At 47.2% G+C, this 27,261-nt stretch overlaps 1 protein-coding gene across 4 annotated transcripts in view; it reads right to left on the bottom strand.

The window, feature by feature from the left end:
• LOC111144113 (SLIT-ROBO Rho GTPase activating protein 3) overlaps window positions 1-27,261 on the bottom strand; it is a 287,770-nt gene that overhangs the window by 146,291 nt on the left and 114,218 nt on the right. For all 4 annotated transcript variants that reach the window (XM_022498256.1, XM_022498253.1, XM_022498255.1 and 1 more), the window contains exon 2: window positions 15,372-15,564. In XM_022498256.1, the coding sequence (XP_022353964.1) occupies window positions 15,372-15,564 (193 nt within the window). The remainder of the gene's footprint in view (window positions 1-15,371; window positions 15,565-27,261) is intronic.

Here is a 27,261-nt window from a genome sequence, read left to right on the forward strand (position 1 = left end):
CAATGGGCTAGCTCATCCTTCTCTGCAGAGATGCTGCCCGGGCCTGCCATTCAACCAGTGGGCCCATCCTCTTGGTCTATCCCAGCATGGGAGACTGCTTGTTCTACTCCCCTCACCTTCGTCCAGCCCTGGCTCCCTTGGTATGGGGCAGCTCATTTGTAGACTAAAAGGCTGGGGTGAACAGGGCTGTCTATAGCCAGGGTCACGGGCAGAACTGACCACTCCATGGAAAGCTGCCACTTGTGCTCTTGGCCACAATGATACCAGGCTCTCAGCATATCAGAAAGAAGAGGCAAGGGGCGCCTGGTGACCCAGTCGGTTAAACAGCTGCCTTCGGCTCAGGCCATGATCCCAAGGTCCTGGGATGGAGCCCCGCATCCAGCTCTCTGCTCAGTGGAGAGCCTGCTTCTCTCTCTCCCTCTGCCTGCTGCTCTGCCTACTCGTGCTCTATCTCTCTATCAAATAAATAAATAAAATCTTTAAAAAGAAGAAGAAGAAGAAGAAGAAGAAGAAGAAGAAGGGGAGGAGGAGGAGGAGGAGGAGGAGGAGGAGGAGGAGGCGGCAAGAGCCACAGATGGTACCCAGCATGACAAAACAGAAAGAAGCCTGGACTTGAGGGTAGGTGTCCACCACACTGCCTGTGTGACTTTATGCAGGTCACTTGTCCCTTGTGGCCTGGCTACTTATAACTGTACCATGAGCCTTGGGATTAAACATCTGAAAACAGCTACATGGTAATTCCTTCAGCCGTTCATCCATTCAGTACATTTTTATTGAATATTTCATATGGACTAGACCTTAGGGACACAATTTTGAGCACAACGGACACAGTTCCTGCCTCCATAGAGTTTACAGTTTAGTGGGGGAGACAGACACCCCTCAAGGAGCGCCGCAAACGCGTGTCAAGTTACACCTGTGAAAGTGCTAGAGAGGACATCGCATGGTGCCACGAGAGCCCATAACAAGGGGACCTGGCCTGGGGGTCCCTAAGTAATCCCTGAGTAGAGCTCTTTAGGCTGGGCACTAAAGGAAAAGTGTGTGGGGGAGGATAGCCAGGTAAAGGGGCTGTGGCTCAGGGGAGAAGGGCCCAGGCAGAGGGAACAGAATAGGCACAGGTTCACAGCAGGGCAAGGGAGTTTGGGGCATTTAAGGAACTAAATAAAGGCCAATGTGGCTGGAGCCCAGAAAGCAAAGTGGGGGAGGGGACAGATGTAGGTAGTTGAGGGCCCTCGGCAAGCTTATCTGTCACCATCCCACTGGCCATCTGGATTGTACGGGGACCACACAAAGAAGCACCCAAACCACACAGGGCAGAACTGGACACCCACCGTCCTTTCTTAGGAGGTTATTTGTCCCTTTTGAGAACAGGACCCCTTTGACCTAAGACCCAGCTCTCTGTGCCAGCAGCCATTTCTGCCTATTGTGGCCACGCTTTTGGAAGATGTCGCAGTGAACCCGGTAGGTGCTCTCTCCTCTAAGGCCCATCTTGAACAGCCTTTCTGCTTTTCCCATCTTGCATCCCACTATCTATGCAGCCGGCAGAAGCTGCTGAGCTAGGGCATTATGTGAGAACTTTCACATATATATGTATATCTATTTTCTTTTTCTTTTTCTTTTTCTTTTTTTTTTTTTCTTTTGGCCAGAAAACAGCAATGAAAATTTCTGGTGAGTCACAGCTTTCTTTCTTTGGCTAGGGGAGCTGGGTATGAAGCTCGAAGAGACTGCAGCTAGAGAAGCAAGGCCTTGCCAAGCTGGGGAGCTAGGGAAATGAAATTAGCAAGGAGCCAGCTTCTCTGGCTTCTCGGCTGGGGGCTGGAAAATTCCGCTTAGCGAACAGAACCTATTTCCAGGCTTTGCAGAGCCCTACACTGCAGATGGATCCGAACCCCCTGCCCTGGGACTGTGGTTCCTCTGGGAGAGAGGCAAGCTCGTGCAGCTGACACCATCCCCAAGATGCCAAATCCCTGCCTCTGGCTTCTTGCTCTCCTCCAGCACATCCTTGGGTCTTGCTCAGAAGGCTGCCAGCAAAGCTGCCCCTGAAAAGAACTCCCTCAATTAGTTCCAGAGCCCAAAAGGTATGGGTAACTCCTTGCTACCTAAGCTGCCCCAATCAGGATTTGGAATTCATCGCCCTTGCTTGGAACGTGATTCAGTAATTCCACAAATATTAACTGAGTGCAGTCTTTTGCGCCAGGCAGTGGTAAGCAAAATGAGTCACGTTCCCTGCTTCATGGAGTGTACAGCCCAGTGGGGGCCTCAGGTGATAATCAAATAATCATGTAAATAAATAGAAAATTGTATCAGTGCTGGGGGCTATGAAGGAGAAATGCATGGTACCTCAAGAGTCTGAAATGGGGGTTACCTCACTCCAGGAAGATGGAAGTGGGCATCAGTTGACCATACGGGTCCTTCCTGTCACTGAGACTTCAGTCGAGTTGTTTCACCTGCATGAGGCCTTTCCTGACCCTCAGTGGCTCCTTGGTCTCTAGCACAAAACCCTATTTTATTGTTATTACTGCATTACCATTCCTGAGATCGGTGCTGTTCATTTACTTTCTCTTTCTGGTCTTTGCCTCCTCTCAAGCTTCCATCCGTTATGTTCACCACTGTTCCTCTAGTGCCAGGCAGGCCCGGACACACAGTTGGCTACAGAGATGAAAAGTATCCAGAAGGATAAGCTAGAACCAGAAGGCTGGGGAGGTTTTGGCATAACCCGGGGATAAGGGAGAGCATTCCCAGCAGTGTGAGGGCTGTGTGTGCATAAACACTGTGGAAAACTGAGGGAAGGTATGTGTGGTCACAACTCAGACAGGAAGTGACCAGGGGTAGAGACAAGGCTGGAGAGGGAGCACGTGCTGGGGCCTTGACGAACAGGGTGAGCATCTAGGCTGGTACTGCCATAACGAAGGACCACGCTGGGGACGTAAACAGCAGACATGTGTTGTCTCACAGTTCTGGAGGCCATAAGTCTGAGATCAAGGTGTCAGCAGGTTGGTTCCTTCTGGGGGTGGTGAGGAGACCCTGTTCCATGCCTCTCCTCTAGATGCTGGTGATTTGCTGGCAATCTTTGGTGTTGCTTAGCTTGTAGCCATATCACCCAACCTCTGCCTTCGAGCTCACATGATGCTTACCCTCTGCGTGTGTCTGTGTACAAATGACCCCGCTTCATAAGGACACCAGTCATACTGGATTAGGACCCACCCTTACGCTTATATTAACTTTATCATCTCTTTCCAAATAAGGTCACTTTTTAATCTTTGGGGGGATAGGACTTCAACCTGTGAATTTGGGGAGGACACAATTCAATTTCTAACAGACTGCTGCCCCAAGTGGATCAGGAGCCCAAGGAGAGTTCATGTGATCACTCAGGCTCTTTCTTGTGGTCCATTGAGACACGAATGGGCCCATGACGCAGAGGATAAAGTCTGATCCAATCAGCTGGCATTCAAGGCCAGTCCAGCCCTTTCTCTCATTCCCCTCTCCACTTGCAGAAACCTTCTCCAGGCAGGGGACAAAATCTCTTAGCCAGTGATGGGTTTCTTCATTTATCTATTTTTTGCCTCCCAAGGAATCTGAAGCCATCATACTGGGAGTTGGAGAGGTTCAGATCCTGACTCTGCTGCTAATCAGCTGTGTGTTTTTGGGCTTGTCACTCTACCTCTCTGAGGCTTTACTGTCTCATCTGTCATATGAGTGGGTGAGTGATTCAGTGACCAGCGAGGGCCTTCAGATATCAACAACATCAACTGTATTTTCCAAAACAAAAAATGCTTATACTTGATCTGACAAAGGCTTTTTTGTTCCTGATCTCCCAACTTATTTATTTGAAAAGACTCATAAGAAGCACAAAAATGAAAACAGTGAATGGTCATTATGTAGGACCCTTTCATGTATTTAGCTTCAATGACAGGACAAGGAGGATCCTGAAATCTGGGAAGCAGGAGCTAGATCTTCCTAGCTCATGGGCATTCTTGCCTTGGCACCTTTGTCCATTCCGTCCTCACTCCCTTGGAATGCCTTCCGCTATTCTTGCCACACAGCAAAAACCCACTCTCAAAAGTCTTGTTGACAAGGCTCTTCCTTCAGGGGTCACCTGAGATCTGTCCAGGCTGCTCATTTGGATCTACTCAAGATAGTTACCTCCAGACATCTTTTATACTGTTGCTTAGTTCATCAATCACCACTCACATTCATGGGGCGTGTTCCCTCACTTATTCCATAAGCCCCTTGAAGACAGGAATAATCTCTTGTATTTTTTTTGTATTCCTTCATAGTCCTTGGCAGAATCAAATTCATTCATTCATTCACCCGTTCACTCACTTGCTCTTCTAATGTTTTTTGAACACCTGCCATGTTCTTAGCACTCTCTAGTCACAGGCTGAAAAGATGACTAGAAGTGCCTTGATAAGGCTCACAGTCTACTAGGTACAATTAATGCAAACCAAGAATTATTACGGCTTTTGGTCAGGATTCCTCTAGTTGAAGTGACAGAAATACTTCAAACTGGCTTAGGCAAAAATGATAGTAAGTGGGAGGGGGGAAAATCTAAAGGATCAAACATTTTAATCAAAAAAATATAAAGGAATAGGAAGAAGTTGGCCTCAGGGATAGCTGGATCCAGGAACTCAAAGGATGCCCTCAGGATCTGGTCTTGGTGTCCCCATCTCTTGGCTCTGCTTTCCTCTCTCTGTGTTGGCTACACTCTCAGGCAGGCCTTCTACAGACCAAAAATACCCTGGCTGATAATAATCCCAGGGGAAAGACAACCTCCCCACTGCAGTCCACTATAAGTCCTGGAATCATGCTGTATTCAATTAAAAATCTGTGACCAAGATGATGCAGAGCCAGTCACATACCCTCCATTGCTCAGGGATGATTCCCCAGAGGAAAAAATCTCAATGATGTTATCAGAAGAAAGGGGGAGAGATGCTAAGCAGAAGTAACAGACAACTACTCTGTTATGCTGGGTGAGGAATGGGAACCTAGACGAGGGAGGGAGGGGCTAATTCTGCCTCAGGATAAAGGGAGAGTCCCAGGAACATTTGCATTGGGCCTTGAAGTATACATAAGAGTTTGCCAGGTGGAAAGGGCAAAGATGGGAGGTTCCTGCATGGAGAGGAAAGCCTGAGTGTAAAGCTGTGAAGTCAAAACAGGACATAGATTGTTCTAGGGCTAACTGGCTAAGGCAGGACCGAGAGAAGGCACAGTGGAAATGGAAGCAGTTAGGCAGAGGTCAAGGCTGAATGAAGGTTTTAGTGGCCAATGATGAGCTCACTGGGGCAGGAAGGCCAGGTGGGAATAAGAGCAGCCAACTAAGCAAAGGCGAAGAGTTTATCCTGGGGCTTTGCATCAGAACCACCACAAAGCAGGTGGTAAATGTGAGTTCTTAGAACAGGGAGAACCAGTTGAAACCCACTGACTTAGAAGCTACCTTTGGCTGCTGCCAGCCCTGAAACAGAATAATTCTGAAGGGGAAAGACTACATCGATGGGTCACCTGAGACAGGATCTGCTTACCCATGTTGGAAGCAGGGTGACTTGAGAAGTTAGTTAAGCCGTTTCTTTCCTTATCTGTGAAATAGTGTTGATAACACCCGCCTCCCAAGGGTACCTTAAGAACTGAATGAGGTAATTCATTGGCTGCACTTAGCATCAAACCCAGCATATGATAATAATAATTGATGTCATCACTTAATTATTACCACTAGCACCTCAGTAGGTTATTAGGAAAAATCCAGTGACAGATGTACAGATATATGACCCTTGGTAGGTTTTCTATTAAGTGTCGGTTTTCCTCCTCCCATTACTACCTTCTCCCACTACAAACTCTCACATATACTACAAGACCCAATACAAATGGTCCTGGGACTCCCCCTCCACCCTGGGACAGAATGATTCACTCAGTCAGTCATTCCCCATACTTCAAAGTGACGGCACACTGGCTCTAGTGTCTGGCAGCATGTCTGAGCTCCCCCTTTAACTTGCTCAAAGTACCCTTGGTACCAAAATGAATACCTCTGCCTCATTAACCAATGCCTGGCCAACCTCATCTTCTGTTTCCCTGCAAAACCCTTAGCCTTGGTTCATCCATCTGTGAAGTGAGCGCATTGTGCATGCAGTGCTAGGCGAGGAAGGGCCCTGACCCATAGCTCCTCTGGTTGGTTCTCTCACCAATACTTGGGGACCCTAAACCAGGGCACACCTTGCCTGGCCTTCAGATCCCTTGGGTGTCAAGTGGGGATGATGACACTTTCTCTGACTCCCAGCTCCACCAGGATTCTTGGGAGCATTTAAGCAGCTAAGGCTGGAGAGGCAATTTGCAAAGTGTAAGGTACTATATAATCTTTGAAGGTTGTTATTAACCTATTTGTCTAATAGAATAGAGTCAAAAGTAATCCCCTGCACATTACTGCTTGTTAAAATCTCCTTCATTACTGGGGCACCTGGGTGGCACAGTTGGTTAAGCATCTGACTCTTGGTTTGGGCTCAGGTAGTGAACTCAGGATCCTGAGATCGAGCTTCATGTTAGGCTCATGGTCAGCGAGGAGTCTACTTGGGTTTCTCTCTCCCTCTGTCTCTCCCCCAACCACTCATTCACAGGTGTGCTCTCTCTCTCTCTAAATTAAGTATTTTTTTAAAAATCTCTTTCATTGCATCAACTATTTTTCATTTTTAAAATAAAATGTAGATGATATGCATGCGTAGATTTATATAGAGCATATCATACATTACTAAACCACACCATGGTTAACACTTCGGAAGTTGCTGATTATAGTCTCCGCAGATTCCCAGAAAGCTGGTACAGGATCTAGGAGAGGGCCAGAAGGACAAACATGGAAGGAGAAAAAAGGGTTGTAGCTATTGCAATGGCCACTCTTTGGGCTGAGACTTCCGCTTTGAAATTACTCCCAGCAATGAAAACAGCAAGGTGGGGACGGACTGGGTAGTGATGCAAGTGCTTACTCTCCAGGTGGAGTTAAAAGGGACCCTCGGGGGTCTTAGATGGGCTTCAGGATTTTTGCCATTCCTGCAAAACCACAGTACTTAATACCTCCCTATTCACTGTTTATTTTTACTTAAATGAATTTATTTACCAAGGACTTTCCCTAGTCTTATTTAAAATAAAATTTTAAAAACCAGCATCACTTGCCATAAATAAAAAGTGAACCGAAAAAGTAAGTTCAAGGAAAACAAAACAGCATCATTCAATCCCAGGCAGATGCTGGGGCCTGTGGTCCATTCTCTAAGATTAGAGAGGCATTAGCAACACACTAGCAACCAAACGGAGACCGTCTCCTTGAGCCAGCCACGGAGACTGAAAGAACTGAAAAGATAATTCAATATGTATGGTTCATGTGCTCTCAGTGATCCCACTCTCATTTTGAGGAGCACCGCTCTGGTCTGGCCATCCCTCATATTGCAGTAAGGCCCACTTAAAATACCTGGCCTTTGTGCACACAATCCCCGGAGGGGATCTCACATTCTCAAGGCAGCCCTTTCCTTCCTGGATAGCTCTAGCTACTGGAATGTCTCAAGGTCAAGGTGAAGTCGGTTTCTCTGAAAATGCTATCCTTGGACCTCACCTCTCTCCTTTATGTAGCCACACAAAGTAAGTCTACTTCTTTCATGTGTCTGAAGAAAGTATTTGGTAATATCTCAGTCTTTTCAGCTATTCATTCAAAAACCTTCTATTACTGATCAGAGAGGGAGAGACTAGAAACGACCCTTGCTTTCAAGCGGCCAGCAGACTGGAGTGGGAGGACTGGACGTGTGAGCGGGATCATTTCTTGGTCATCCGATAATAATAATGAGAGTGACATACAGATCACCGTGGGAGGCCAGAGGAGGAGCAGAGGACGAGGGGCCTGGGATCTAGGGCAGGGGCTTCCCAGGGGAAGTGAGACTTGAGCTGGCCCTGCTGAGAAGAGCGGGAGCTGGTCAGGAGAGAAGGGAACTCTAAATGCCCACACACGGAGCGCTGGTCTAGACAGATGGGCAGCTCGCAGGAACGCTACGCCAGCCCAGGGACGTGAGCGGATACCCAAAGTCGTGCCGCTTGAAGCAGTTTCGTATTTTGGAACCAGATAAACCAAGATTAGGATTCTAGCTCTGCCACTTACTTGCTCTAGCTGTGTCCCTCTGGGCAAATTCCTTAATTTCTCAAAAAAATCTCCATGTTTTCAACGAGAAAGACAGAGCTAGTACCTGCCTCAAAGGTCACAAATGTTTACTACAAAGTTAAATGAGGCAATGCAAGACACCTAGTAGCTGGGGCTCTTGGGGGACGCAGTCAGTTAAGTGCCTGCCTTTGGCTCAGGTTATGATCCCAGAGTCATGGGATCAAGCCCCAGGTTGGGCTCCCTGCTCAGCAGGGAGCCTGCTTCTCCCTCTCCCTCTGCCACTCCCTCTATGCACATGTGTATGCCTGCTCTCTATCAAATAAATAAATAAAATCTTAAGGGAAAAAAAGGACACCTAGTAGAACCCTTGGCTCATGGTAATGTGGCTGTGATGGGTATCTGAAAGACTGAACAACCAGCACAGCACAGGCACCAAGTGATCAGGGAAGATCTGGCTGGCACGCCATACTGGGAGAATACCAGCTCTTGGAACGTATTACTGGAAAGCTATGACTAGTGTGATACTAGTCATAATAATAGAAGTAGCTGTGAATGAGACAAGAGCCCCACCTGGAGGATCTTCCCCTTTGTCCCTGCCTTGTTCTATGCAAACCTTTTCATTCTGAATCCTGTGCACACTCACAGGTTCAACTTACCTACGGCAAAAGTGCTTCTCTGCTTAGGATTCATCTGAAAGGTTAAATCTAAATTATAGCATCTTTTTAGGGAAATACTACATCTGTGAAGAAAGGTTAGTTGCTCGCTGGAATCCTCCTGCCAACCACTCCGTGAAGCTGAGGGATGCCCCAGACCTTCACTGCAGAGAATATTAAACATTATTCACCAGCTAGCCAAGCACCTCCCAGTTCTTTCCAAAATCTGACTTTCCCAATTTTAAACACATTTGAATAGAATTCCCTGTTGCTTTTTTTCCCCCACGGCTATCCAAATAACAGCAGCCAACACTTAATCTGCTAGAGAAGGTATTTTTCTCAGGTATATCCCCTGGGAGGTAAGAGATGTCACAAACTAAAGGCATCGGAATAGAAAAGAACATCACCTCACACACACGGTGCTATTTGCAGGTGGAGCTAATATTCCAAATGGAAATCTGGAGTTGTTGTGCGCCACCCCCCCCCAACTCAGGAAGGGCCCCCAGTTCCAGGTCTTGAAGAGGATAAGCCAACCTCAGGCGAGGGCTGGCTGGGAAGGAGCAGTGGATTATGGATTTGACTCTGGGGAAGGAGAGGGGGCTAGAAGGCCGGAGGGGCCTAGAGTGAGTTGTACATAATTTATCATCTGGAAAATTATCAGAATGGGTGCTCTTACACATAAATAACCCTCAGAATCCCCTGGAGGGCTTGTTAAAATACAGATTGCTGGGCCCGACCCCTGGAGTTTCTCATTCAGCAGGTCTGAGGGGAGGCTCCAGATTTTGCATGTCTGACATGTCTCCACGTGATGCTGTGTCAGGACCACACTTTGTTAAACAGGTGTTCTAACAACTGCAGTCCCGGTTCCCTAGTCAGGGACAGCACTATGAAGCCCACGCACTGTCCTCTCAGCAACACTATGTCAAGCACCGGGCACAAGGAGTTGGTAACCCTTTGCCCAAATGGCCCCACCAAGCTCCTAAGGTAGCCAGAAGACAGATGTCCCCCTCCCTGCCTCCCACCAGTCCCACCCCAGAGCAATTCCAATTACCACTTGAGCTTCATTTGTTCGTTCAACAAACGTTTAGTGCGTGCCAACCATAGGCCAAACCTGGTGCTGGGTGTTCAGGACCCCGTGTCAAGAGCCACCCTCTCTGCCATCTCTGAGCCCATTACCCAGGGGTTGTCAAAAGGGGACAGACAAGGGACGCCTGGGTGGCTCAGTTGGTTAAGCAGCTGCCTTCAGCTCGGGTCATGATCCCAGCGTCCTGGGATCGAGTCCCACATCGGGCTCCTTGCTTGGCGGGGAGCCTGCTTCTCCCTCTGCCTCTGTCTGCCTGTGCTCGCTCTCTCTCCCTCTCTGACAAATAAATAAAAAAAAAAAAAAAAGGGGACAGACAAGAACACAGATGATTTTGGCACAGGATGGCAGCTTCTGCCTCACTCTTCTCAAGTCCTCTGTCAAGTCAGAAAGGGAAGACATCCTTGATTCCTCTTTTCCATTCCTACCTCTGAAAGACTGCCCAGCACGGCCCACCACCTCCTGGCCTGCTCTGCCATGCCCCTGGCAATCATCACCACCATCTGCTCCACTCATGCCACCCCCAATCAAGGGTCATCTTTCAAAAACAGAAATGGGGTCATGCTCCCCCATACTTACAGTGCCTCAGTAGTTCCAGCTGCACTGGCCTCTCCTCCCCTCCTGCTGCCTCCAGGGCTGCCCTTTCTCATCCCTCAGGTCTCTGCTTAAAAGCCACTGCCTCCAGATGCCTTCCCTGACTGCTGTTCAGTGAGGAGGATCAAAGAGGTCTGCAAATCCTTTGATGGGAGAAGGGTTTTCTTTCCCATCTCCTTGAAGCTGAGCTCAGGCTGAGAGGCGGTGCTGGGCCAGTTCCAGACCTCGCCTTGAAGACTGGGACTTCCCTACTGCTCTCTCCGGGCCTTGAACTACCGTGTCAGACATCCAGCTGAAATGCTAGGTACGGAGGCCCTGACACCACACAGGGAAGGAGGCAGCCCAGCTGGGCCCAGCCTTGCAACCATGCCCACCAAAACACCAGGCACATAGGTGAAGCCCTCTTGGACCCAGCCCAGCTGCCAGCTGCCCAGCCACTGATCATCAGTGATCCCAGTCAAAGACCCATAAAGCGGGAAAATCACCCGACTGAGCCCTGTCCAAATTCCTGACCCCCTAAACAACGAGGTACTGCGTTTTAGTACCAAGTATTGCTGTTACACGGAATAGATAACCAGAACATTCTGCATTACATGTATGTCCATCAAAGCACCTCCTGGGCAGCTGCATATATATATATGTGTGTATATATATATATATATATATTTTTTTTTTTTTTAATTGCCTGGGAAGATAAAGAGCAAATGGAGGAATCAAGATCAAGAGACCTAAGCTCTTGTTATGGACTGAATGTCTGGGTTCCCTTAAAAGTCATATATTATATTATATACATATATATATGCCATATACTGCCCAGTGTGATGGTTATCAGGTGGTCAGGCCTTCAGGAGGTAATTAGGATTAGGGCAGAGCCCTCATGAATGGGATTAGTGTCCTTAGAAGAGTCAGGAGAGAGCTTGCCTGCTCTCTCTGCTCTCTACCACTTGAAGACCCAATGAGAATCAGCGGTCTGCACGCTGAGAACGCAGCTATGCTGGCACTCTGTCAGGGTTGGGCTCACCGAGGCTGAGCACCCTGTAGCACATGATTCCAAGAAAGGTTCAAGTGGCGGGACTCAGGGTTTAACTGGGGCAGGTCGAACATCTGGAGGATAATACCATCATCATCTATTTCTTTTCTACTATCACGTATCACTGAGGCCTCTGATTTTCCTGGACTGTGTGGTATGCTGAACCACCAAGACTAACAAAACACAGTTCCTGCTCTCAGACACTGTCCCTTTTCTTGAGGGGGGACATGCCCACAACTGGTACAGTTGGGGCAGGCACCCAGGCCTTCTGGCCACGTTCTTTGAACTCTGCCACCTGTTTGCTCTTCAGGCCTCAGTGTTCAGGTGTTACCTCCTCTGAGTCTGACCCGGTACTTCCTCTGTATGCCCGTAATACTCTGGATTTGTTGATTTGTTTATTTAGCCAGTATTTACTGAGGACCTACGAGGTGCCAGGCCCTGATTTATCAGAGGAAACAAGAGAGGCGGTTCCCGCCACAGTGGGATTTCCCCTCTAGCGAAAGAAAGATATAAACAATCAAACATAAAAAGATAAAAGAAAGAAACTATCAAATGATTGCAAACTGGTGGATTTCCAGCTCCCAGCATGATGAGAAATCCATTTACAAGCCACCTGGTCTATGGTACTTGGTTACAGCAGCCGAAGGAACTAAGACAGTATCCGTCCCAGCCCAGCCACTCATTTGCTGGGCTATCTTGGGCAACTCAACTCCCTCTCTAAACAAAATCTCTCAGCCAGAGTAGGTTTTACAGACCAAGTACATTCTCTCCTTCCCTTGCTCCTGCTCATGCACAAACACCCCATCTCTATCTGGCACTGGGCCCACTGCAGCGGGAATAAGATAACAAGATCTGGGCCCTGCCCTCAAGGTCCTGAGAGGCTACCTGCCAGAGAGATGGACACTCTTAAATGAAGTAACTGTAAGACAGCAAGAGAAGCCTTCTCTGGACAGCAGGACAAAGGACCTAGAGCCCAGCACAGATCCTGTTCACTGAGCTCCAAAGAGGTAGCCACGGGTCAGCACTGGTTGGCCCTGGGGTCAAAGGGCCAGTCCAGGCATCCCTTAGAGACTCCTGTGTCCAAAAGCCACATTAGCATCGTGCAGAGGGCCGATGCCAGCTGCACTGGCCTGAGCCCACACCCTAATTAGAATTTCATAGTGTCTCAAGCAGCCGGCTTGGCCCGACTGCCAGCTGGGGCTCCTGTTCTGTCTGGTGGCCTCTGTTTAATGAACCCATGAGGGGCTGGCCGAGCTCATTACAGGCAACGCGAGGGAACAGGGGACCCCCGCCCATGCTCCCTCATGCCCCCACATCTCCCCCTTTCCCTCACGTTCACACTGCAAATGGTAAGGAAGGAGATAGGCAGGAGCTGAAGCCGCAGCCTGACCACACCACCCTGGATGGCTCTAGTGACAGCTCAGCCAGAGATAAGTGTTTCTGTGATTATGTCTCTATCTCTGGTTTTAGGGGAGACTTCAGTTCCCATCGCTGTTCTCAGGCTGCAGCCGGCCCTTTCTTATCTCAGGCCGATGAGGCAGAATGAGAATGACAGTTCAAATCCATCTTCTTGAAATGACTGGCCCACAGACATGCCTGGACAAGCTGCTTCTCAGAGCTGCACTGTCCTCATCTTTAAGACAGAGCAATAAGGGACGCCTGGGTGGCTCAGTTGGTTAAGCAGCTGCCTTCGGCTCAGGTCATGATCCCAGCGTCCTGGGATCGAGTCCCACATCGGGCTCCTTGCTCAGCAGGGAGCCTGCTTCTCCCTCTGCCTCTGTCTGCCTGTGCTCGCTCTCTATCTCTCTCTCTGACAAATAAATAAATAAAATCTTTAAAAAAAAAAAAAAAAGACAGAGCAATAACCCCCACCCGGCCCCAAGTGCTCAGTACAGCACTCAGTAAACTGTCGTCATGGCTGTTGTTATCATGAAAAGATAGGCCAGAGAAGGCACCAAAATGGGAGCAGCATTGCTTCTGAAGGGCAGGACTGTGCAAGTGACTTTTTCCCTTGTTTTTCTGTATTTTCTAAATTACATACAATGAGCATTTTACTTTCATCATTTGGAAAGAAAAAAAAAAGGTAAACTTTCTCCCCTCCCTCCTCCCCAAAAATATCTATCCAGAAAATGAGATAATGTGTGTGGAAGGGCCTAGACAGTGCCTGGATGCTATTTTAATAGAAGCTTCCCCCCAGGGGCGCCTGGGTGGCTCAGTGGGTTAAGCCTCTACCTTTGGCTCAGGTCATGATCTCAGGGTCCTGGGATCGAGCCCCACATCAGGCTCTCTGATCAGTAGTGAGTCTGCTTCCCCTGCCTCTCTCTGCTTGCCTCTCTGTTTACTTGTGATTTCTGTCAAATAAATAAATAAAATCTTTAAAAAAAAAAAAAAGAAGAAGAAGAAGAAGCAGCTTCCTCCTGCAGGCTAAGTCTAAATAAATGACATTGGGTAGAAAAACAAGAGTGGTATTTGCAAAGATGTAATGCATTTTTGCTCTTTGATAAAACAATTTCCACAAAAGTGAGTGTTTGAATGCTGTAGCACAGATGAGGGGAGATGTTTACGGGAGTTAAAAGGAAGAGCGCTCCCTGACCAGAGCAGAAGGCAAAACAACATAGGGAAGAAGGTGGAAGCAAGCTAGCGTCCACTGACAGGTGAACAGATACACACGATGTGCTCTGTACGCCCAATGGAATATTACTCAGCCTTAAAAAGTCATAGGTTACAAAAGGGAGGGAGCTAGAAGACATTGTACTAAATGAAATAAGCCAGTCATGAAAGGGCAACTACTGTATGATTTCACTTCTCTGAGGTCCCTACAGTAGTGGGATTCATGGAGACCGCAAGTCCAGTGGTGGTTGACAGGGACTGCAGGGGGAGGGAATGCAGAGTTAGTGTTTGACGGGAATGGAGTTTCTGTTTCGCCAGATGACAAGCGTGGGGGGTGTATTGTAGTGACGGCTGCACACCAGTGTGAGTATCCTTCATGCTACCTAACTGTATGCTTAAATATGGTTAAGATGGTAGATTTTATATTATGTGTGTTCTATACACCACAGCTTTTTTACATGTAGAGAGAAAAACTGGATCAGACCCAGAGGTCGGGGGTTGAAGCAAGTTGCTGAGGGCGACTGGCTGGAGAGATGGAGGAGAAGGTCCGGGGAGCATGGCAGAGGGAGAGAGCGCTGCACAGGGGCACCCTGCCCCGTGAACGCCATCCCTGTGAGGTTGCTACCTCCTACCTGCGCTGGAAGAGGCTGGCCCCAGTGGGTTCAGGGCAAAGAGGTTTTGTGTTGCTGGCAGACTCAGAGGCTGCCCCATCAGTGCCTGAGGGGATCTGCACTCACAAACCCAGAGTACGGAGCATGAGAAATCAGGACTCCGGGAAGTTTGTATATTGTAAATAAATGAGGGAGAGAAAGAGCCCGGGGCACTGACCCTCCAGCGGAGTAAGCAGAAGGGATGCGTTGAGCTTCAGTCCATGGAGAAGAGATTCTGAGATCCCTGTGTAAGGGAGTTGGGAAGTGCGCTGGCTGGTCCCCAGATAAAAGGGTCCGAGGTCCTGAAAGGAGGGGGCAGGTCACTCTGGCCCAGATGAAGACTAGCTCAATGCCTGGTGCTTGGTAGGAAAATAGCTACAACAAGGACAATTTACTGAGCACGTACTGACTGCGACAAGCACTTTTCCGAGTTCCTCACTCACTCCCTGCAGCATCCTTATGCATGAGAATGACCTCTATCCTCACTCTCCACGCAGGAAGTCAGGCACAGAGGGGTCGGTAACCTGCATCCCCAAGGCCTTAAAAGCACACCATCTGCCTCCAGTGAGTCTTTGCCTCCTTTGTGCTTCGCTGCCTCCCCTAGACACAGGCCCCGCCCCCGCCCCTTCCTCACTTGAACTGGTGCTCCCGGGAACTGCGGATCTTGGAGGAGAACCGCTCGGCCAGCTTCTCCAGGCTACGGGAGTACTCGAGCTCAATCTCAGCTTTCCGGCGGAAGAACTCCTGGAGGTCCTGAAGCAGCTGCAGCCGGGACTCTGATTGCTGCTCCAGGCATTTGAACTGCTCCACCAGCTGCGTGCGGATCTCTGCGGGCAGAGGCAAGGGAGGGCAGGCGTTAGGCTGTGGTCAGCACCGCGGTGGGACTCACCCGGCTGACCCAGGGCCCCTGACCGAGGCACTGCAATTCCTGAAGAGCCCCCTCCCCACCGCCACGACCCCCCTCCCAAGCCTCTCCGGCATTGGCACAGAGCTATGGCACGCACTGGCTTCTGTCACACGGTCCAACCCATGTTTCCCCAAGTTGAACCATGGCGTGTCACCACCATGGCTTCTGCTGTATTCACATGCCGCCAGCATTATTATTTCTTCCATATGATCGAGTCAATTGGCTCACTTTTCCTACCGAAATGAACGTATTTGAAATGAACGGCTTTGTGTCACTACAGTGAGGGGAAAACTAGGACCACGTGCCATCCTGCAACACAGAAAAGGAATTCAACAAAAACAAAAAAGTTTGTAAAATTCTATCTAGAGACTATTGCTTACCAGAGGCCCTGAGGCCAAGCTGCCTGCTCTCTATCAACAAAAGGAAAATGGGAGCCTGCAAGGCGCTAAAGACTTTCTCCAGATGCCACCAGGGCTGAGAGAGGCTGAGAAGGGGATGCCGGGGACTCTTGGGTTTCGGTGTTACTTAAGGCCACGTCTGTGTTCCGCGTTAAATCACCTTGAGCTCCGTGCATAAACATCTCAAGTACCCCCCAAAGGAATGTCACCCACACTTCAGGAAATACTGACAGCAAACCAGGTCTGTGCAACCAGGGCAAAAGTTCAAAAGCTGGGGAGGTGGAGATAAAAATCACAGGCAAATCCCAATAACTACAGCCAACCTCATCTTCAAGCCCATAGCGTTGTCACTGCTGCCAGCCCTCAGCTTTAACTCCTTCCCAGCCATCCCACAAGCTGTTCAACACATCAGTCTCCCCAAAGCACTCTGCTCATACCAGCTTTCTGCTCATAATGCCCCACAGCCCCTTCTGCCTAAGTATTAAGCCCAACTCCTTAGCATGGAATCCAAGACCATCCACTGCCCAGCCACAAACTTTACTTGTCGGAATTCACCCCCAGTGGACTCTGAAAACCATTCAAACCAGTCCTTGAAATATCCAGTCCCAACTGCATAAATGGGCATCCTGTCTGAAAATGGCCAACTCCATCTTAGCATCCTTCAGAGAAGTGGTCCTCACAGGGGATAGCCCTACCCTGGGGTACACACAGGCTTCCCCAGGGGTACACAGGTAGGAAAAGTACAAGGGAATCATCTTCCTTTGGGATCATGAACCCTTGCTACTCAGTGTAGCCTGTGAACCAGCAGCATCAGCCTCCCCAGTGGGCTTATTAGAAAAGCAGAATCTCAGACCCCATCTCCAGAATTTCTGAATCAGAATTTGCATTTTAGCAAGATCCCCAGATGGTCCTATGTACCTTAAAGTAGGAGAAGCACTGCCATCAACCACCCCCTTCCATCTCATTATGAGGAGCATTTCCCACACTATCTTACTTTTATGTTTAGTAATTATTTGTCAGATGCATGAAATAACCAATATTATTTTGATGAACTGTGTATCTGATCACTGTAATGATAAATCAATCCAAAAGAGAGATACTTAGAGTTCTATGGGCAAAGGAAAAATTTCCAATGTCTATTTCAGTTTATATACATGTTTTAGATTAAAAGAAGTATGATAGATTGAGGCGCCTGGGTGGCTCAGTTTGTTAAGTGTCTACCTTCTGTTCAGGTCATGATTCTGGAGTCCTGGGATGGAGTCCCACATCCAGCTCCCTGCTCAGCAGGGAGTCTGCTTCTCCCTCTTCCTCTGCTCCTTCTTCAACTCATGGTCTGTCTCTCACTCACTCTATCTCAAATAAATAAATAAAATCTTTTTAAAAAAAGAAGTATGATAATAGAAGAGTTTCAAGTATAGAAATATATTGGGATAAAATTCTGTGAAAGAACTAGAATGGAATTACGAGTTCAAGAAAGTAAAGAAAGGCACAAAATAAAATTTCTGACTCATTTGGATAATTTTTGACGGATGCTGGTGGATACCAATGTGTTACAGTATTTATCCTGTGATCTGGCAATCCCACTCATGGCTACCTACCCCAAACACATCCAGTATTTATGTCCACCAAAAAGTATATAGAACATTTAGAGTAGTTTTACAACCAAATATTAGAAACAACCCAAAATATCCATTAAGAGTAGACAAGATTTTTTAAATCTCAAAATGGCACTCAATGGAATACTATACAACAATGACAAATGATGAACTACTGCCACCTGCAGCAACATACTTGAATCTCACAGAACTTACGCTGCTCGAAAGAAGGCAGAACAAATGAGATCATGCAAAACTAGTTTATGGTGATGGAGGTCAGAGAAATGGTCACTGTTGTGGAGGAATTGACTGGGAGGGGGTACAAGGGAGCCTTCTGGAATGCAGAGATAGACCACACCTCAGTTTGGGTGGCAGGTACACTGACAAAAAAGAATTGAGTTGTGGGATGCCTGGGTGGCTCAGTCGGTTAACCATTAGCCTTTGGCTCAGGTCATGATCCCAGAGTCCTGGAATCGAGTCCAGCTTTGGGCTCCCTGCTCAGCAGAGACTGCTTCCCCCTCTGCCTGCCCCTTCCCCTGCTTGTGCATCCCCTACTTGGGCTCAGTTGCTCTCACTCTGACAAATAAAATCTTTTTTTAAAAAAGTTGAGTTGCATACTGGAGATCTGTGCATTCTACTCTATATAAGTGATCCTGCAATAAAAAGGCAAAATAAAAAATTGCCCTGTTATTTCATTTCCATTTGACACAGTTAAGAGTGTAATTTTATTCTACAAGGTCAATATTTACAATATGGTAGAAATGATATCCTTCGTAACTATTTAAACTTATAATGAGACATTTCAGATGTCAAGTTAAAATGTATGAGGCAAGAGAGTTTTTTCCCCCTGAGTTCACTTAAAGAGTAGGCAAGCAGAAAAGTTTAAAACCTGCTTTAGAGCCTATGTCAAATACTGTTCCTCCCAGGGAGTCCTGGACTGCTTGGTCCTCCCAGCCCTACTCTGAACTCCCATGGTACCTTTAGTTTGTCTCTGTCGGCCTCCTGCCGTTGTTTCAATTCTTTCACGAATGTGAGACATATCCACCTTAGCTCCTCAAATGAAATTTAAGCTCTGAAGGTAGATTTTCCCTGCACATACTAGATCATCAGGAGATCACTATCTGTACAACAAATTACTATTTATTTTTACCAAGTGCTTTTACCCAAGGATATTAAGTGTTGTGATTATGGGAGTCTCACTCAACACAACCATACACACAAACACCACACACACCCCACACACACACAACACATACACACCACACCACACACACAGCATACTACACACATGCACACACATACCATACACCACATACCACATCGTACACACACACACACACACACACACACACACACACCATGACATTATTATCCATTTTTATAGAGGAAGAAAGCACAGCTCTGTGTAAACTATAATCAGGAACCTGTCCAAGTTTACATTTTGTTCTCTGAACTATAACAAGCTGGACAGGTATGCCTATGACATGGCCTATGTGTTGAATTGGTTCGAGACGCCATCACTCCCCAAAAAGGCAAGCCCTACCATATCAATACATAGTTATAAAAATGCTTTCCAAATATTTTTCAAAAAACTTTCAGACCATCTAGTAATAATTAGTAATAATCACTAGCATTTATGGAGTCCATCATTTGTTGCAGGCACAGTGCTGACTTCTTCACAAAATTATTTCACATTATATGTACCCTATAAAGCAGGAGCTACTAGCGTTCCCCTACTCTCGCCCCATATATGAGGATGTAGAGGCTCAGAGGTAAGCAGCCTCTGTTCGTAACAGCTGGTGTGTTGCAATTAATCTAGGAATCAAGCCCAGATCCCTCAGATGGCAGCAAAGATCCTCCAGACACCTAACTAGACTGAAAGCATATTATTTTTTTAAAAGACTTTAATCCATCTGTATTCAACCTCTTGTATCCTTTTTGTAACAAGATGGTGGTCTAAAGAGAATTGCTAATCAGAAATGCTACAGCCACTGCTTTCCTGCATTACAGGGCATAATCAGGAGCCAGTCTTCTCATATTTTAGAGGAAAAGCTCATAAATCACACTATGATGACAAGAGAGGATCTGGAAGGAGCAGAGAATCTCCTCCAATTCATACTACCAGCTGGAGCCTCCAGGCTGGCTCCTGCATAGAACCTTCTAGGAGCTTGGACAGCTCAGAGTCAAATCAAATCCTTCTAGCAGGAAACAGTCCTGGCTAAATCTCCGACTGCAGCTCGCCCGTGCTCTGGAACCCTGAAAGGATTTGATTACCCTTCTCGTTATTTCCAACTCTCTTCCAAGTTGCTCCTCCTTGGCGCTGGCACAGATTTGGGTTTTCTCCTTGAAGATTTCAGAGGAGTGACAAAAATAAAATAAAACAGAATTGCTCCCAAGGCTCAGACTCCATTCAGCAGACATTCCCCCCAGGGGGCGGTTCCAGCCACAGTATAGCGCAGAGCAGCAGAAAAATTAAAAGCGGGTGGGGCAGGGAGGAAAAGGGGTTTGGAAAGTCAGGAAAAGCTCTTTGCTGTCAGAACCTTGAAGCTGAAGATGACCTCTCCAATCACCTAGTGTAGCCTTCTGGTTTTACAGATAAAAAGCATGAGGCCCAAAGAAGGGGCAGAACTAATTCTGACACCTGGACTCCTGAAGCACAGCTCCCTGTGGCACTCTCCTGATAAAATTCTCCATGGCTCCCTATTGCTTACAGGCTCAAAGGCAAATTCCTCTGACTTTCAAAGCCCAAGAATCTACAGTTTGCCTATCCATTCCTCATAAAGACCCTGCTTCTTCTGCAATAGTCTCACCAAAGACCACAGTAGCTATGCCGATGCCACTGCCCATGGCAACACTCAGGGCGACCAGCCTTAGGGCTGAACAAGTATCCCCATGCTCCCCACCCCACTCACAACTACAACCTCACAAGCAGAGGCAGCCAGTCTTCCTCAGGTTCAAGGTAATTAGAAATTCTATTTTTAAAAAATTAATAGATCATTTTTTAGAGAAGCTTCAGGTTTACAGAAAAATTAACCCGAAAGTACAAGGAGTTTCCACATACTCCCTCTCACTCCCAGGCACAGTTTCTCCTATTATCAACATCTTGCACTGATGGGTGTGATACATCTGTTACAACTGATGGACAAAACTAATATGTTACTATTTACTAGAGTCCAGAGTTTAGGTTAGGGCTCCCTCTTGGCCTGTTACATCACATGAGTTTGGACAAATGCATAACGTCACGCGGCTGTCATTATGGTATCATACAGCGTACCTTTGCTGCCCTAAAAATCCCCCAAGTGCCACCTATTCATCCCTTCTTCCCGCCTCTCTGTGACCCCTGAAAACTACTTGCTTTTTACTATCTCTCTAACTTTGCCTTTTCCAGAAAGTCATATAGTTGGAACCATACGTTATATATGCTTTTTAAGCTGGTTTCTCTTATTTAGCAATAAGCATTTAAATTTCCTCCATGTCTTTTCATAGCTTGATAGCTCATTTCTTTTTATCACTGAATAATACCCCATTATATGGAATAATAGTCCTGGCTTATTTATCCATTCACCTCCTGAAAAACACCTTGATAGTTTCCAACTGGGGGGAATTATGAATATTTTGTGCAAGCCAAATAAGTTTTCAACTCATTTGGAGAAATACTTTTTTGTTAACTAATAGACATGTTTAAGAACAGTTTTAGGTTTACTGGGGGAAAAAAGTTCTATTTTTAGATAAGAAATACAGGAATTTAAAATATTAGTACAAAATTCAAAAGATAGATAGGATATAAAGAGAAAAATCTCTCTCTTACCCCTGTCCACCAGCCCCTTAGTCCCTCTCTAATAAAGTAACCAACTTACTAGGTTCATGCGCATCCTTCTAGAAATAATGGTGTATTTCAAATACATTATTTCCCCCATTTTTACAAACATGACAACATATCATTCACAGCATTCTGTACCTTACTTTTGTCTTTTAAGAATACATTGGGAAGGGATGCCTGGGTGGCTCAGTCGGTTAAGCATCTGTCTTCAGCTCAGGTCATGATCCCAAGATCCTGGGATCGCCCCCACCAACTGTGGGCCACAGAGTCTGCTTCTCCCTCTCTCTTTGCCCTCCTGCTCAAGCTCTCTCTCTCTCTCTCATAAATGAATTTTAAAATCTTAAAAAAAAAAAAAAAAAGAATACATTGGAAAGATCAGTCCATATCACTTTATAAAGAACTTCCTCATTCCTTTCCATAGTACTATATAATTCCACTGTAAAATTTATAAATTTTTAGCCAGTCCCCATCACCGGACCTTTCGGTTGTTTGTAAACCTTCACTATCACCAACGATACTGGAATGAATAACCGTATGCAGGCTTCGTTTCGCACTTGTGCAAGTAGATCGTTTGTGTGACGGACTCTTCACATGGAAGAGCAGGAGCAAAAGGCATTTGCATGACTACTTCGCATGACTCTTTTGCATGGCGATTTTGAGATTGCTAAACTGCCCCCCTCTGCAACTGTACCAACTGATAGCGCCCAGAATCTACGAAGGGTCATAGGGACTATTTAAAAACAGGCATGTTGGGATTTGCTTCAGAATAACCTCAGGTCGGGGGGACTGGGGAGTGGCAGGCTTATAGGTAACCCAAGATTGGCCTTGAGTTGATTGTTGAAGTTTAGTTGTGGTGATGGATATGAGGAAGAGGCTTGTTATACTATTCTCTCTACTCCGGTAATGTTTGAAACTTTCCATAATAAAAGAGGGGGGAAAAGACAGAGAGAAAGAGAGAGAGAAAAGAAAGGTAGACAAAGCCAGAAACTTGATACAAAGGCTGCGGCTCTGGTTAACAAGTCTGACCAGTTAGGAATGCCAACAAGTTGTCCCCAGAGGCCTCTGCCCCTAGGCTGCAGATGGGTTAGAAAGAGGGGTCAGAATGTGACCTTAAGAGCAATTTTAAATGCAGCTTCCCAGGCCCCACCCAGTTCCAAACCTTGAACCCTGTCCTGAGAACATGGTAACTCTTCTGATACCTCCTGGGATGGTGAGGCCCCACTTTCGTAGCACATTCAACCTGAAAATCAAGATCGAGTGAGCATGTGTCCCCTCTGCTCCACAGAGGCAGCTGGCGTACCCCACCACCCCACCCCACCCCGGTAACGTTTCCGGAGCTAACGAAGAGGCTGAGCTGTATGGTATGTCACTGCTGACAGTGCTTCATCACATCTATGCACGCACAATCCCGCCTCATTATCACCGCATCCTATGAGGCTGCTGCTACTGTCATTCCTATTTCAGAGATGGAAGCAAATGAGACTCAGGGAGTGGGAATGATTTGCCCTAGCCTCACCCAGAAATTGGCAGAGTCAGGGCCCAAAGCCAGAGTAAAAAGCAGACGGGAGCCAAGATTACCCAGACTCCAGGTCAAGGTGCTCTCCCTGGGGATCCAATGCTTCCCCTTTTCGGGGATCATGTCCCACTCCACCTCCTGTCTCCATCCCACACTCCATCTGTCATCCCCATGCCATTCTCACCGGCCCTGGCTGTCACTGTATCCACCCCAGTGCATCCTGACCTTGACCTCGAGGAGGGAAACACGGACTTGCTAGCACAATGTAACAGGTCCTGGGTTTACCTGCAAGGGATTCAAATCCTGGCCCTGCCACACATGAAGCTGAGTAAACATGAGCATGCTTGTTTTATTTCCCTGCAGCTCAGTTTCCTCTGTAAAATGGGGATGGTGATAATCTATCTCACATGTCTGTTGTAAGAATAAGTGATCATTCAAGAAAGCTCTCCAACCAGTGCTCTATTTTAGCACTGCCCTAACTCAGTGGCTACTAGCCATATGTGGCTATTTAAATTTGATTAAAATAAAAAATTCACTTCTCAGTTGCACTAGCCACATTTCAAGTGCTCAAAAGCACATGTGGCTAGTGGCTACTGTACTGGACAGAGCAAAACATTTCCCAGCACTGCAGAAACTTCTAATGGGTTTAGGACACTGGATGAGAGGCTTAATAAAAGCTCTCATTAGCTATGAGCATCATTTATTAGTATTGCTTTCTGTGGCCAGCCCAACAGCCAGCATTTAAAGAGTCTACTGCTATCCAACTCCAGCTTTAGGGGAGGGAGGTGGTGTGGCAGAGGGAGTAGAGAGACCGGCAGAGCCTGGACTCCAGCCGCTGTCACAAGTTGGAATACTGTCTCTGCCAGACATGCACTGGGAGGTCTTAGGCAGGCAAGTCATTTTCTCTGAGCTGTTCTCCCAACTATGCTCACCCTGAAGGGGCGCTGCAAGGATCAGACTAGAAATGTGTGCCATGTGCCAGGCACCGAGGAGACCCTGAGCCAACAGCCTCCACAGAGGCTCACAGGCTTTGGGGACAGGGCAAGGGCAGAGGCTCCCAGGCTCTGGGGACAGCCAGCCTGGACACAAACCTGGTTTTCTCCACTTTGTAGATGCCGCTTCAGTTCCCTGAATCTGTTTTCTCATCTATAAAATGGGGGATAACAATACCTTCCTCTCGGGTTTGTCAAAAGAGAGGTGGTATCCATATAATGCACCTGGTGGGATGCCTGGCACGGCAGATAAGCAGTATGCGGCAGGAACGAGCCACCACTGCTGCTGTAGCCGTGCAGACAGAGCATGGGGCACACTGGGCACCATGCTAGGTGTTCCCCCAGCCCATCTCACAGCCCCCACCCAAACACAACTCCGCCAAGAACACTGTGTCATCCCTGGCCACTATCCCTGGGGTCACTCAGCGCTGGGTTCCCTCCTCCTTCCAGTCCTCTCTCCAAAAGCACCCCCCCCCCCCAAGCAAGAGCCCCACACCATGCTGGAGAGCACCAGCTGCTCCGCCAGTCCCAGCCACGAGGTGCTGTTTCCTAGCAACCACGATGGAGGCCCAGATAGATAAGCGAGTCACCCGTCCCTGCCTGCGCTGTGGGTAGAGCCGACTGGGTGGGTGACAGGGAGCAAGCTCCTCAGTCTGCCCTCTCTGCAGACACAAACCAGTTCCTGGCACTTTGTACTGTCTCCCTCTTTGGGCCAGGGACACTCACCAGAGACTTCAGTCAGTCCTGTATTAACCTTGACCACGCCCATTCACATCCATCATGGCTTCTGACCACCGAAGGCTCAGGGAGGGGCTGGGTATCACACCATAAGTGAGGAAACTGATGCCCAAGAGAAGGGAAAGGACCTTCCTGAATCACAGGATTCAAAGCTGGGCAGACGTGGCCCTCCAGGCGCTGCCCCAGTCTAGCTCTGCTCCCCACCAATCACAGCAAATCATCCAAATAATAGAACTGTTTCTCATATCTTTTCACACATTCAGCCCTAAATCAGGTGGGAGCTGGGTAGTGCATCGCCCAGAGCTGGATCTGGGATCAGACTTGCTAAGTTCAGAGACTGGCCTTGAAGCTTGCTAGCTGTGTGACCTTCTGCAAGTCAGTAACCTCTCTGGGCCTTGACTTTACCATCTGTAAAATGGAGGGAATAACAGTAGATAATTATTGTGCTAAGTGCTTCCCATGAAGTGTCTCCTTATTCAGGGAAAGCAGCGAATATTATGCTACAGCCTTGGGAGGAACTACTACTATTCCCTGATTTTGCAGAGGAGGATACTAAGGCACAGAGAAGTACAGTGACATGCCCAATTTCACCTAGACATTAAGGAGTCTTTTGGCTCCAAATCTATACCACTTCCTAGGGATGTCTCCTGAGCACTTGCCATACATACTATATACCAAGTCAGCCAAATTCTTATACTGTCTTCAGCCATCTACTATTCCTCAGAGAAGCATAAGCCAGGCTTAGCCCAGATAATCAAAATGCATCAAACTCCTGAGACTTCCTTGAAGCAAATTACATCTGCTTCCAGCATTCTTGGAGGGTTGAGGGAACAGAAAAACTGGGTGAAATGACTGGCGTTTCCCCCCTCCTCCTCTTCTTACCAACGCACCCTCCCCCCAAAAGGAAGCATAGTACATGGGCTAGTGTTTTGAAAAACTAATAGTTATTTAATAATGGTGATGATAATGTTGTCAACCAGCAAAATCTTCCTGTAAGAGGAAATAATATGGTTCCAAACACACCAGGGAATTAGCATTAGGTATATCAATGGCTGAAAAAAATGGGAAATAGGAGATTCCACTTCCCACTGTGGTCCAAAGGCAGAGACCCAGCTCTGAAGCCTCCTGACCGCCTTCACCTGGATTACCAAACCAGTTTCCTCCTCAGAAACCAGAAAGGAGAGTGGGTGGGAGAGAGGCTTCCCCATGGCATCTGTGCCATGTCTAATAGCCATTCCCTCTCATGAAGAAGTCAAACAGAAGTTGCCTCCCCACCTTCCAGATGTTCAGCAAAATGCAAAGAATGGTCAGAATAAGGCCACGCCTCCTCCTACCAGAAGCTAGGAGTTAAAGTGGGCCGTGATCAATTTCAACACGAGATTAATATTCGCGGCTTTGCTGCTCAATGGTCCCTGAAGGATCAGATGCATTTAAATGAGAAGAAATCAGGATTCGTTAATGCTGAATCTCCAGCTGCGTCCTCTGACTGAGGATGCTTCTTTTTGTTTTCAATCCTACCCTGCTTCTAGAACTAAAATAGAAGTCAGAGAGCTGGGGGCCAGCCTGGAAGCATCCAAGTGTTTCCCAAACATTGAGAGCTATCTTCACAATGTGTTCTCTCTAGAAACCATCCACCCTGTATTTACTCAACATATTTCTTTAAATCACCTCGCTTTTTACCTGGGATACTTTACAGTACAGCCGTCAATAGAAAGACCTGAGTCACTCATGGGAGGTATTTGTAAAAATAAATACAACAGACACAAAATAATGTTATTAAATTCTACCTAGCTTCTGTTATCTGAGACCTGCTTTCTTTTTGATAAAAGGAGTTTGGCAAGTATTCAAAGAAATGTGGAAGGCATGTTAACACCTCATGGAGACTTTCTCCTTAAAGTAATCAGAAGGGTTGAAGGAGAATTAAAAAGAAAAGAACGGAAAAAAAAAGAAAGAAAGAAAAGAATGGTTTATTTATGTGAGTCATTGCAATTTAGTTTTGTCCCTGTGGACCACCCAAAATCATCCTACATATATAACAACAGTGGTGCTCTGTCCTCACTTCAGAAAAATGGCGGTTAGTCCAATCCCTTACTTCACAGAGGAGTCAAAGAACTGAGAGCCTCACCCAATAAAGTACCAGAACCTGGGTCTCCCAGCTGCCTGGCCAGTGCTCAGCTCTCCTGATTACAGTTCTTCCTACACAAGTCCTTTCTCTCCTGTTGTGATGCAAGGCAGCTAGCACAGTGTGAGTGCCTGCCATCATGTTGGTTCCTCACAAATATTTTTACAAGAATCAACTAACCAGTCAAATGAAGTGACATATGTGGTAGGCTGAACGATGATCCCCAAAAGATATTTGGCTCCTAATCCCTGGAAATTGAATGTTACCTTAGAAGGCCGAAGAAGACTGTGCAGCGGTGATTAAGTTAAGGATCTCGAGATGAAGAGATGATCCTGGATTATCCAGGTGGACCCTAACTGCAATCACAAGTGTCCTTTTGGGGAGAGAAAGTAGGAGATTGGCACAGACAGAAGAGGGAAAGGCAACGTGACCACAG

This window comes from Enhydra lutris, unplaced genomic scaffold (assembly GCF_002288905.1).
Source record: "Enhydra lutris kenyoni isolate GAN:26980312 unplaced genomic scaffold, ASM228890v2 scaffoldscaffold10, whole genome shotgun sequence".
In the NCBI taxonomy this organism is placed as follows: Eukaryota; Metazoa; Chordata; class Mammalia; order Carnivora; family Mustelidae; genus Enhydra; species Enhydra lutris.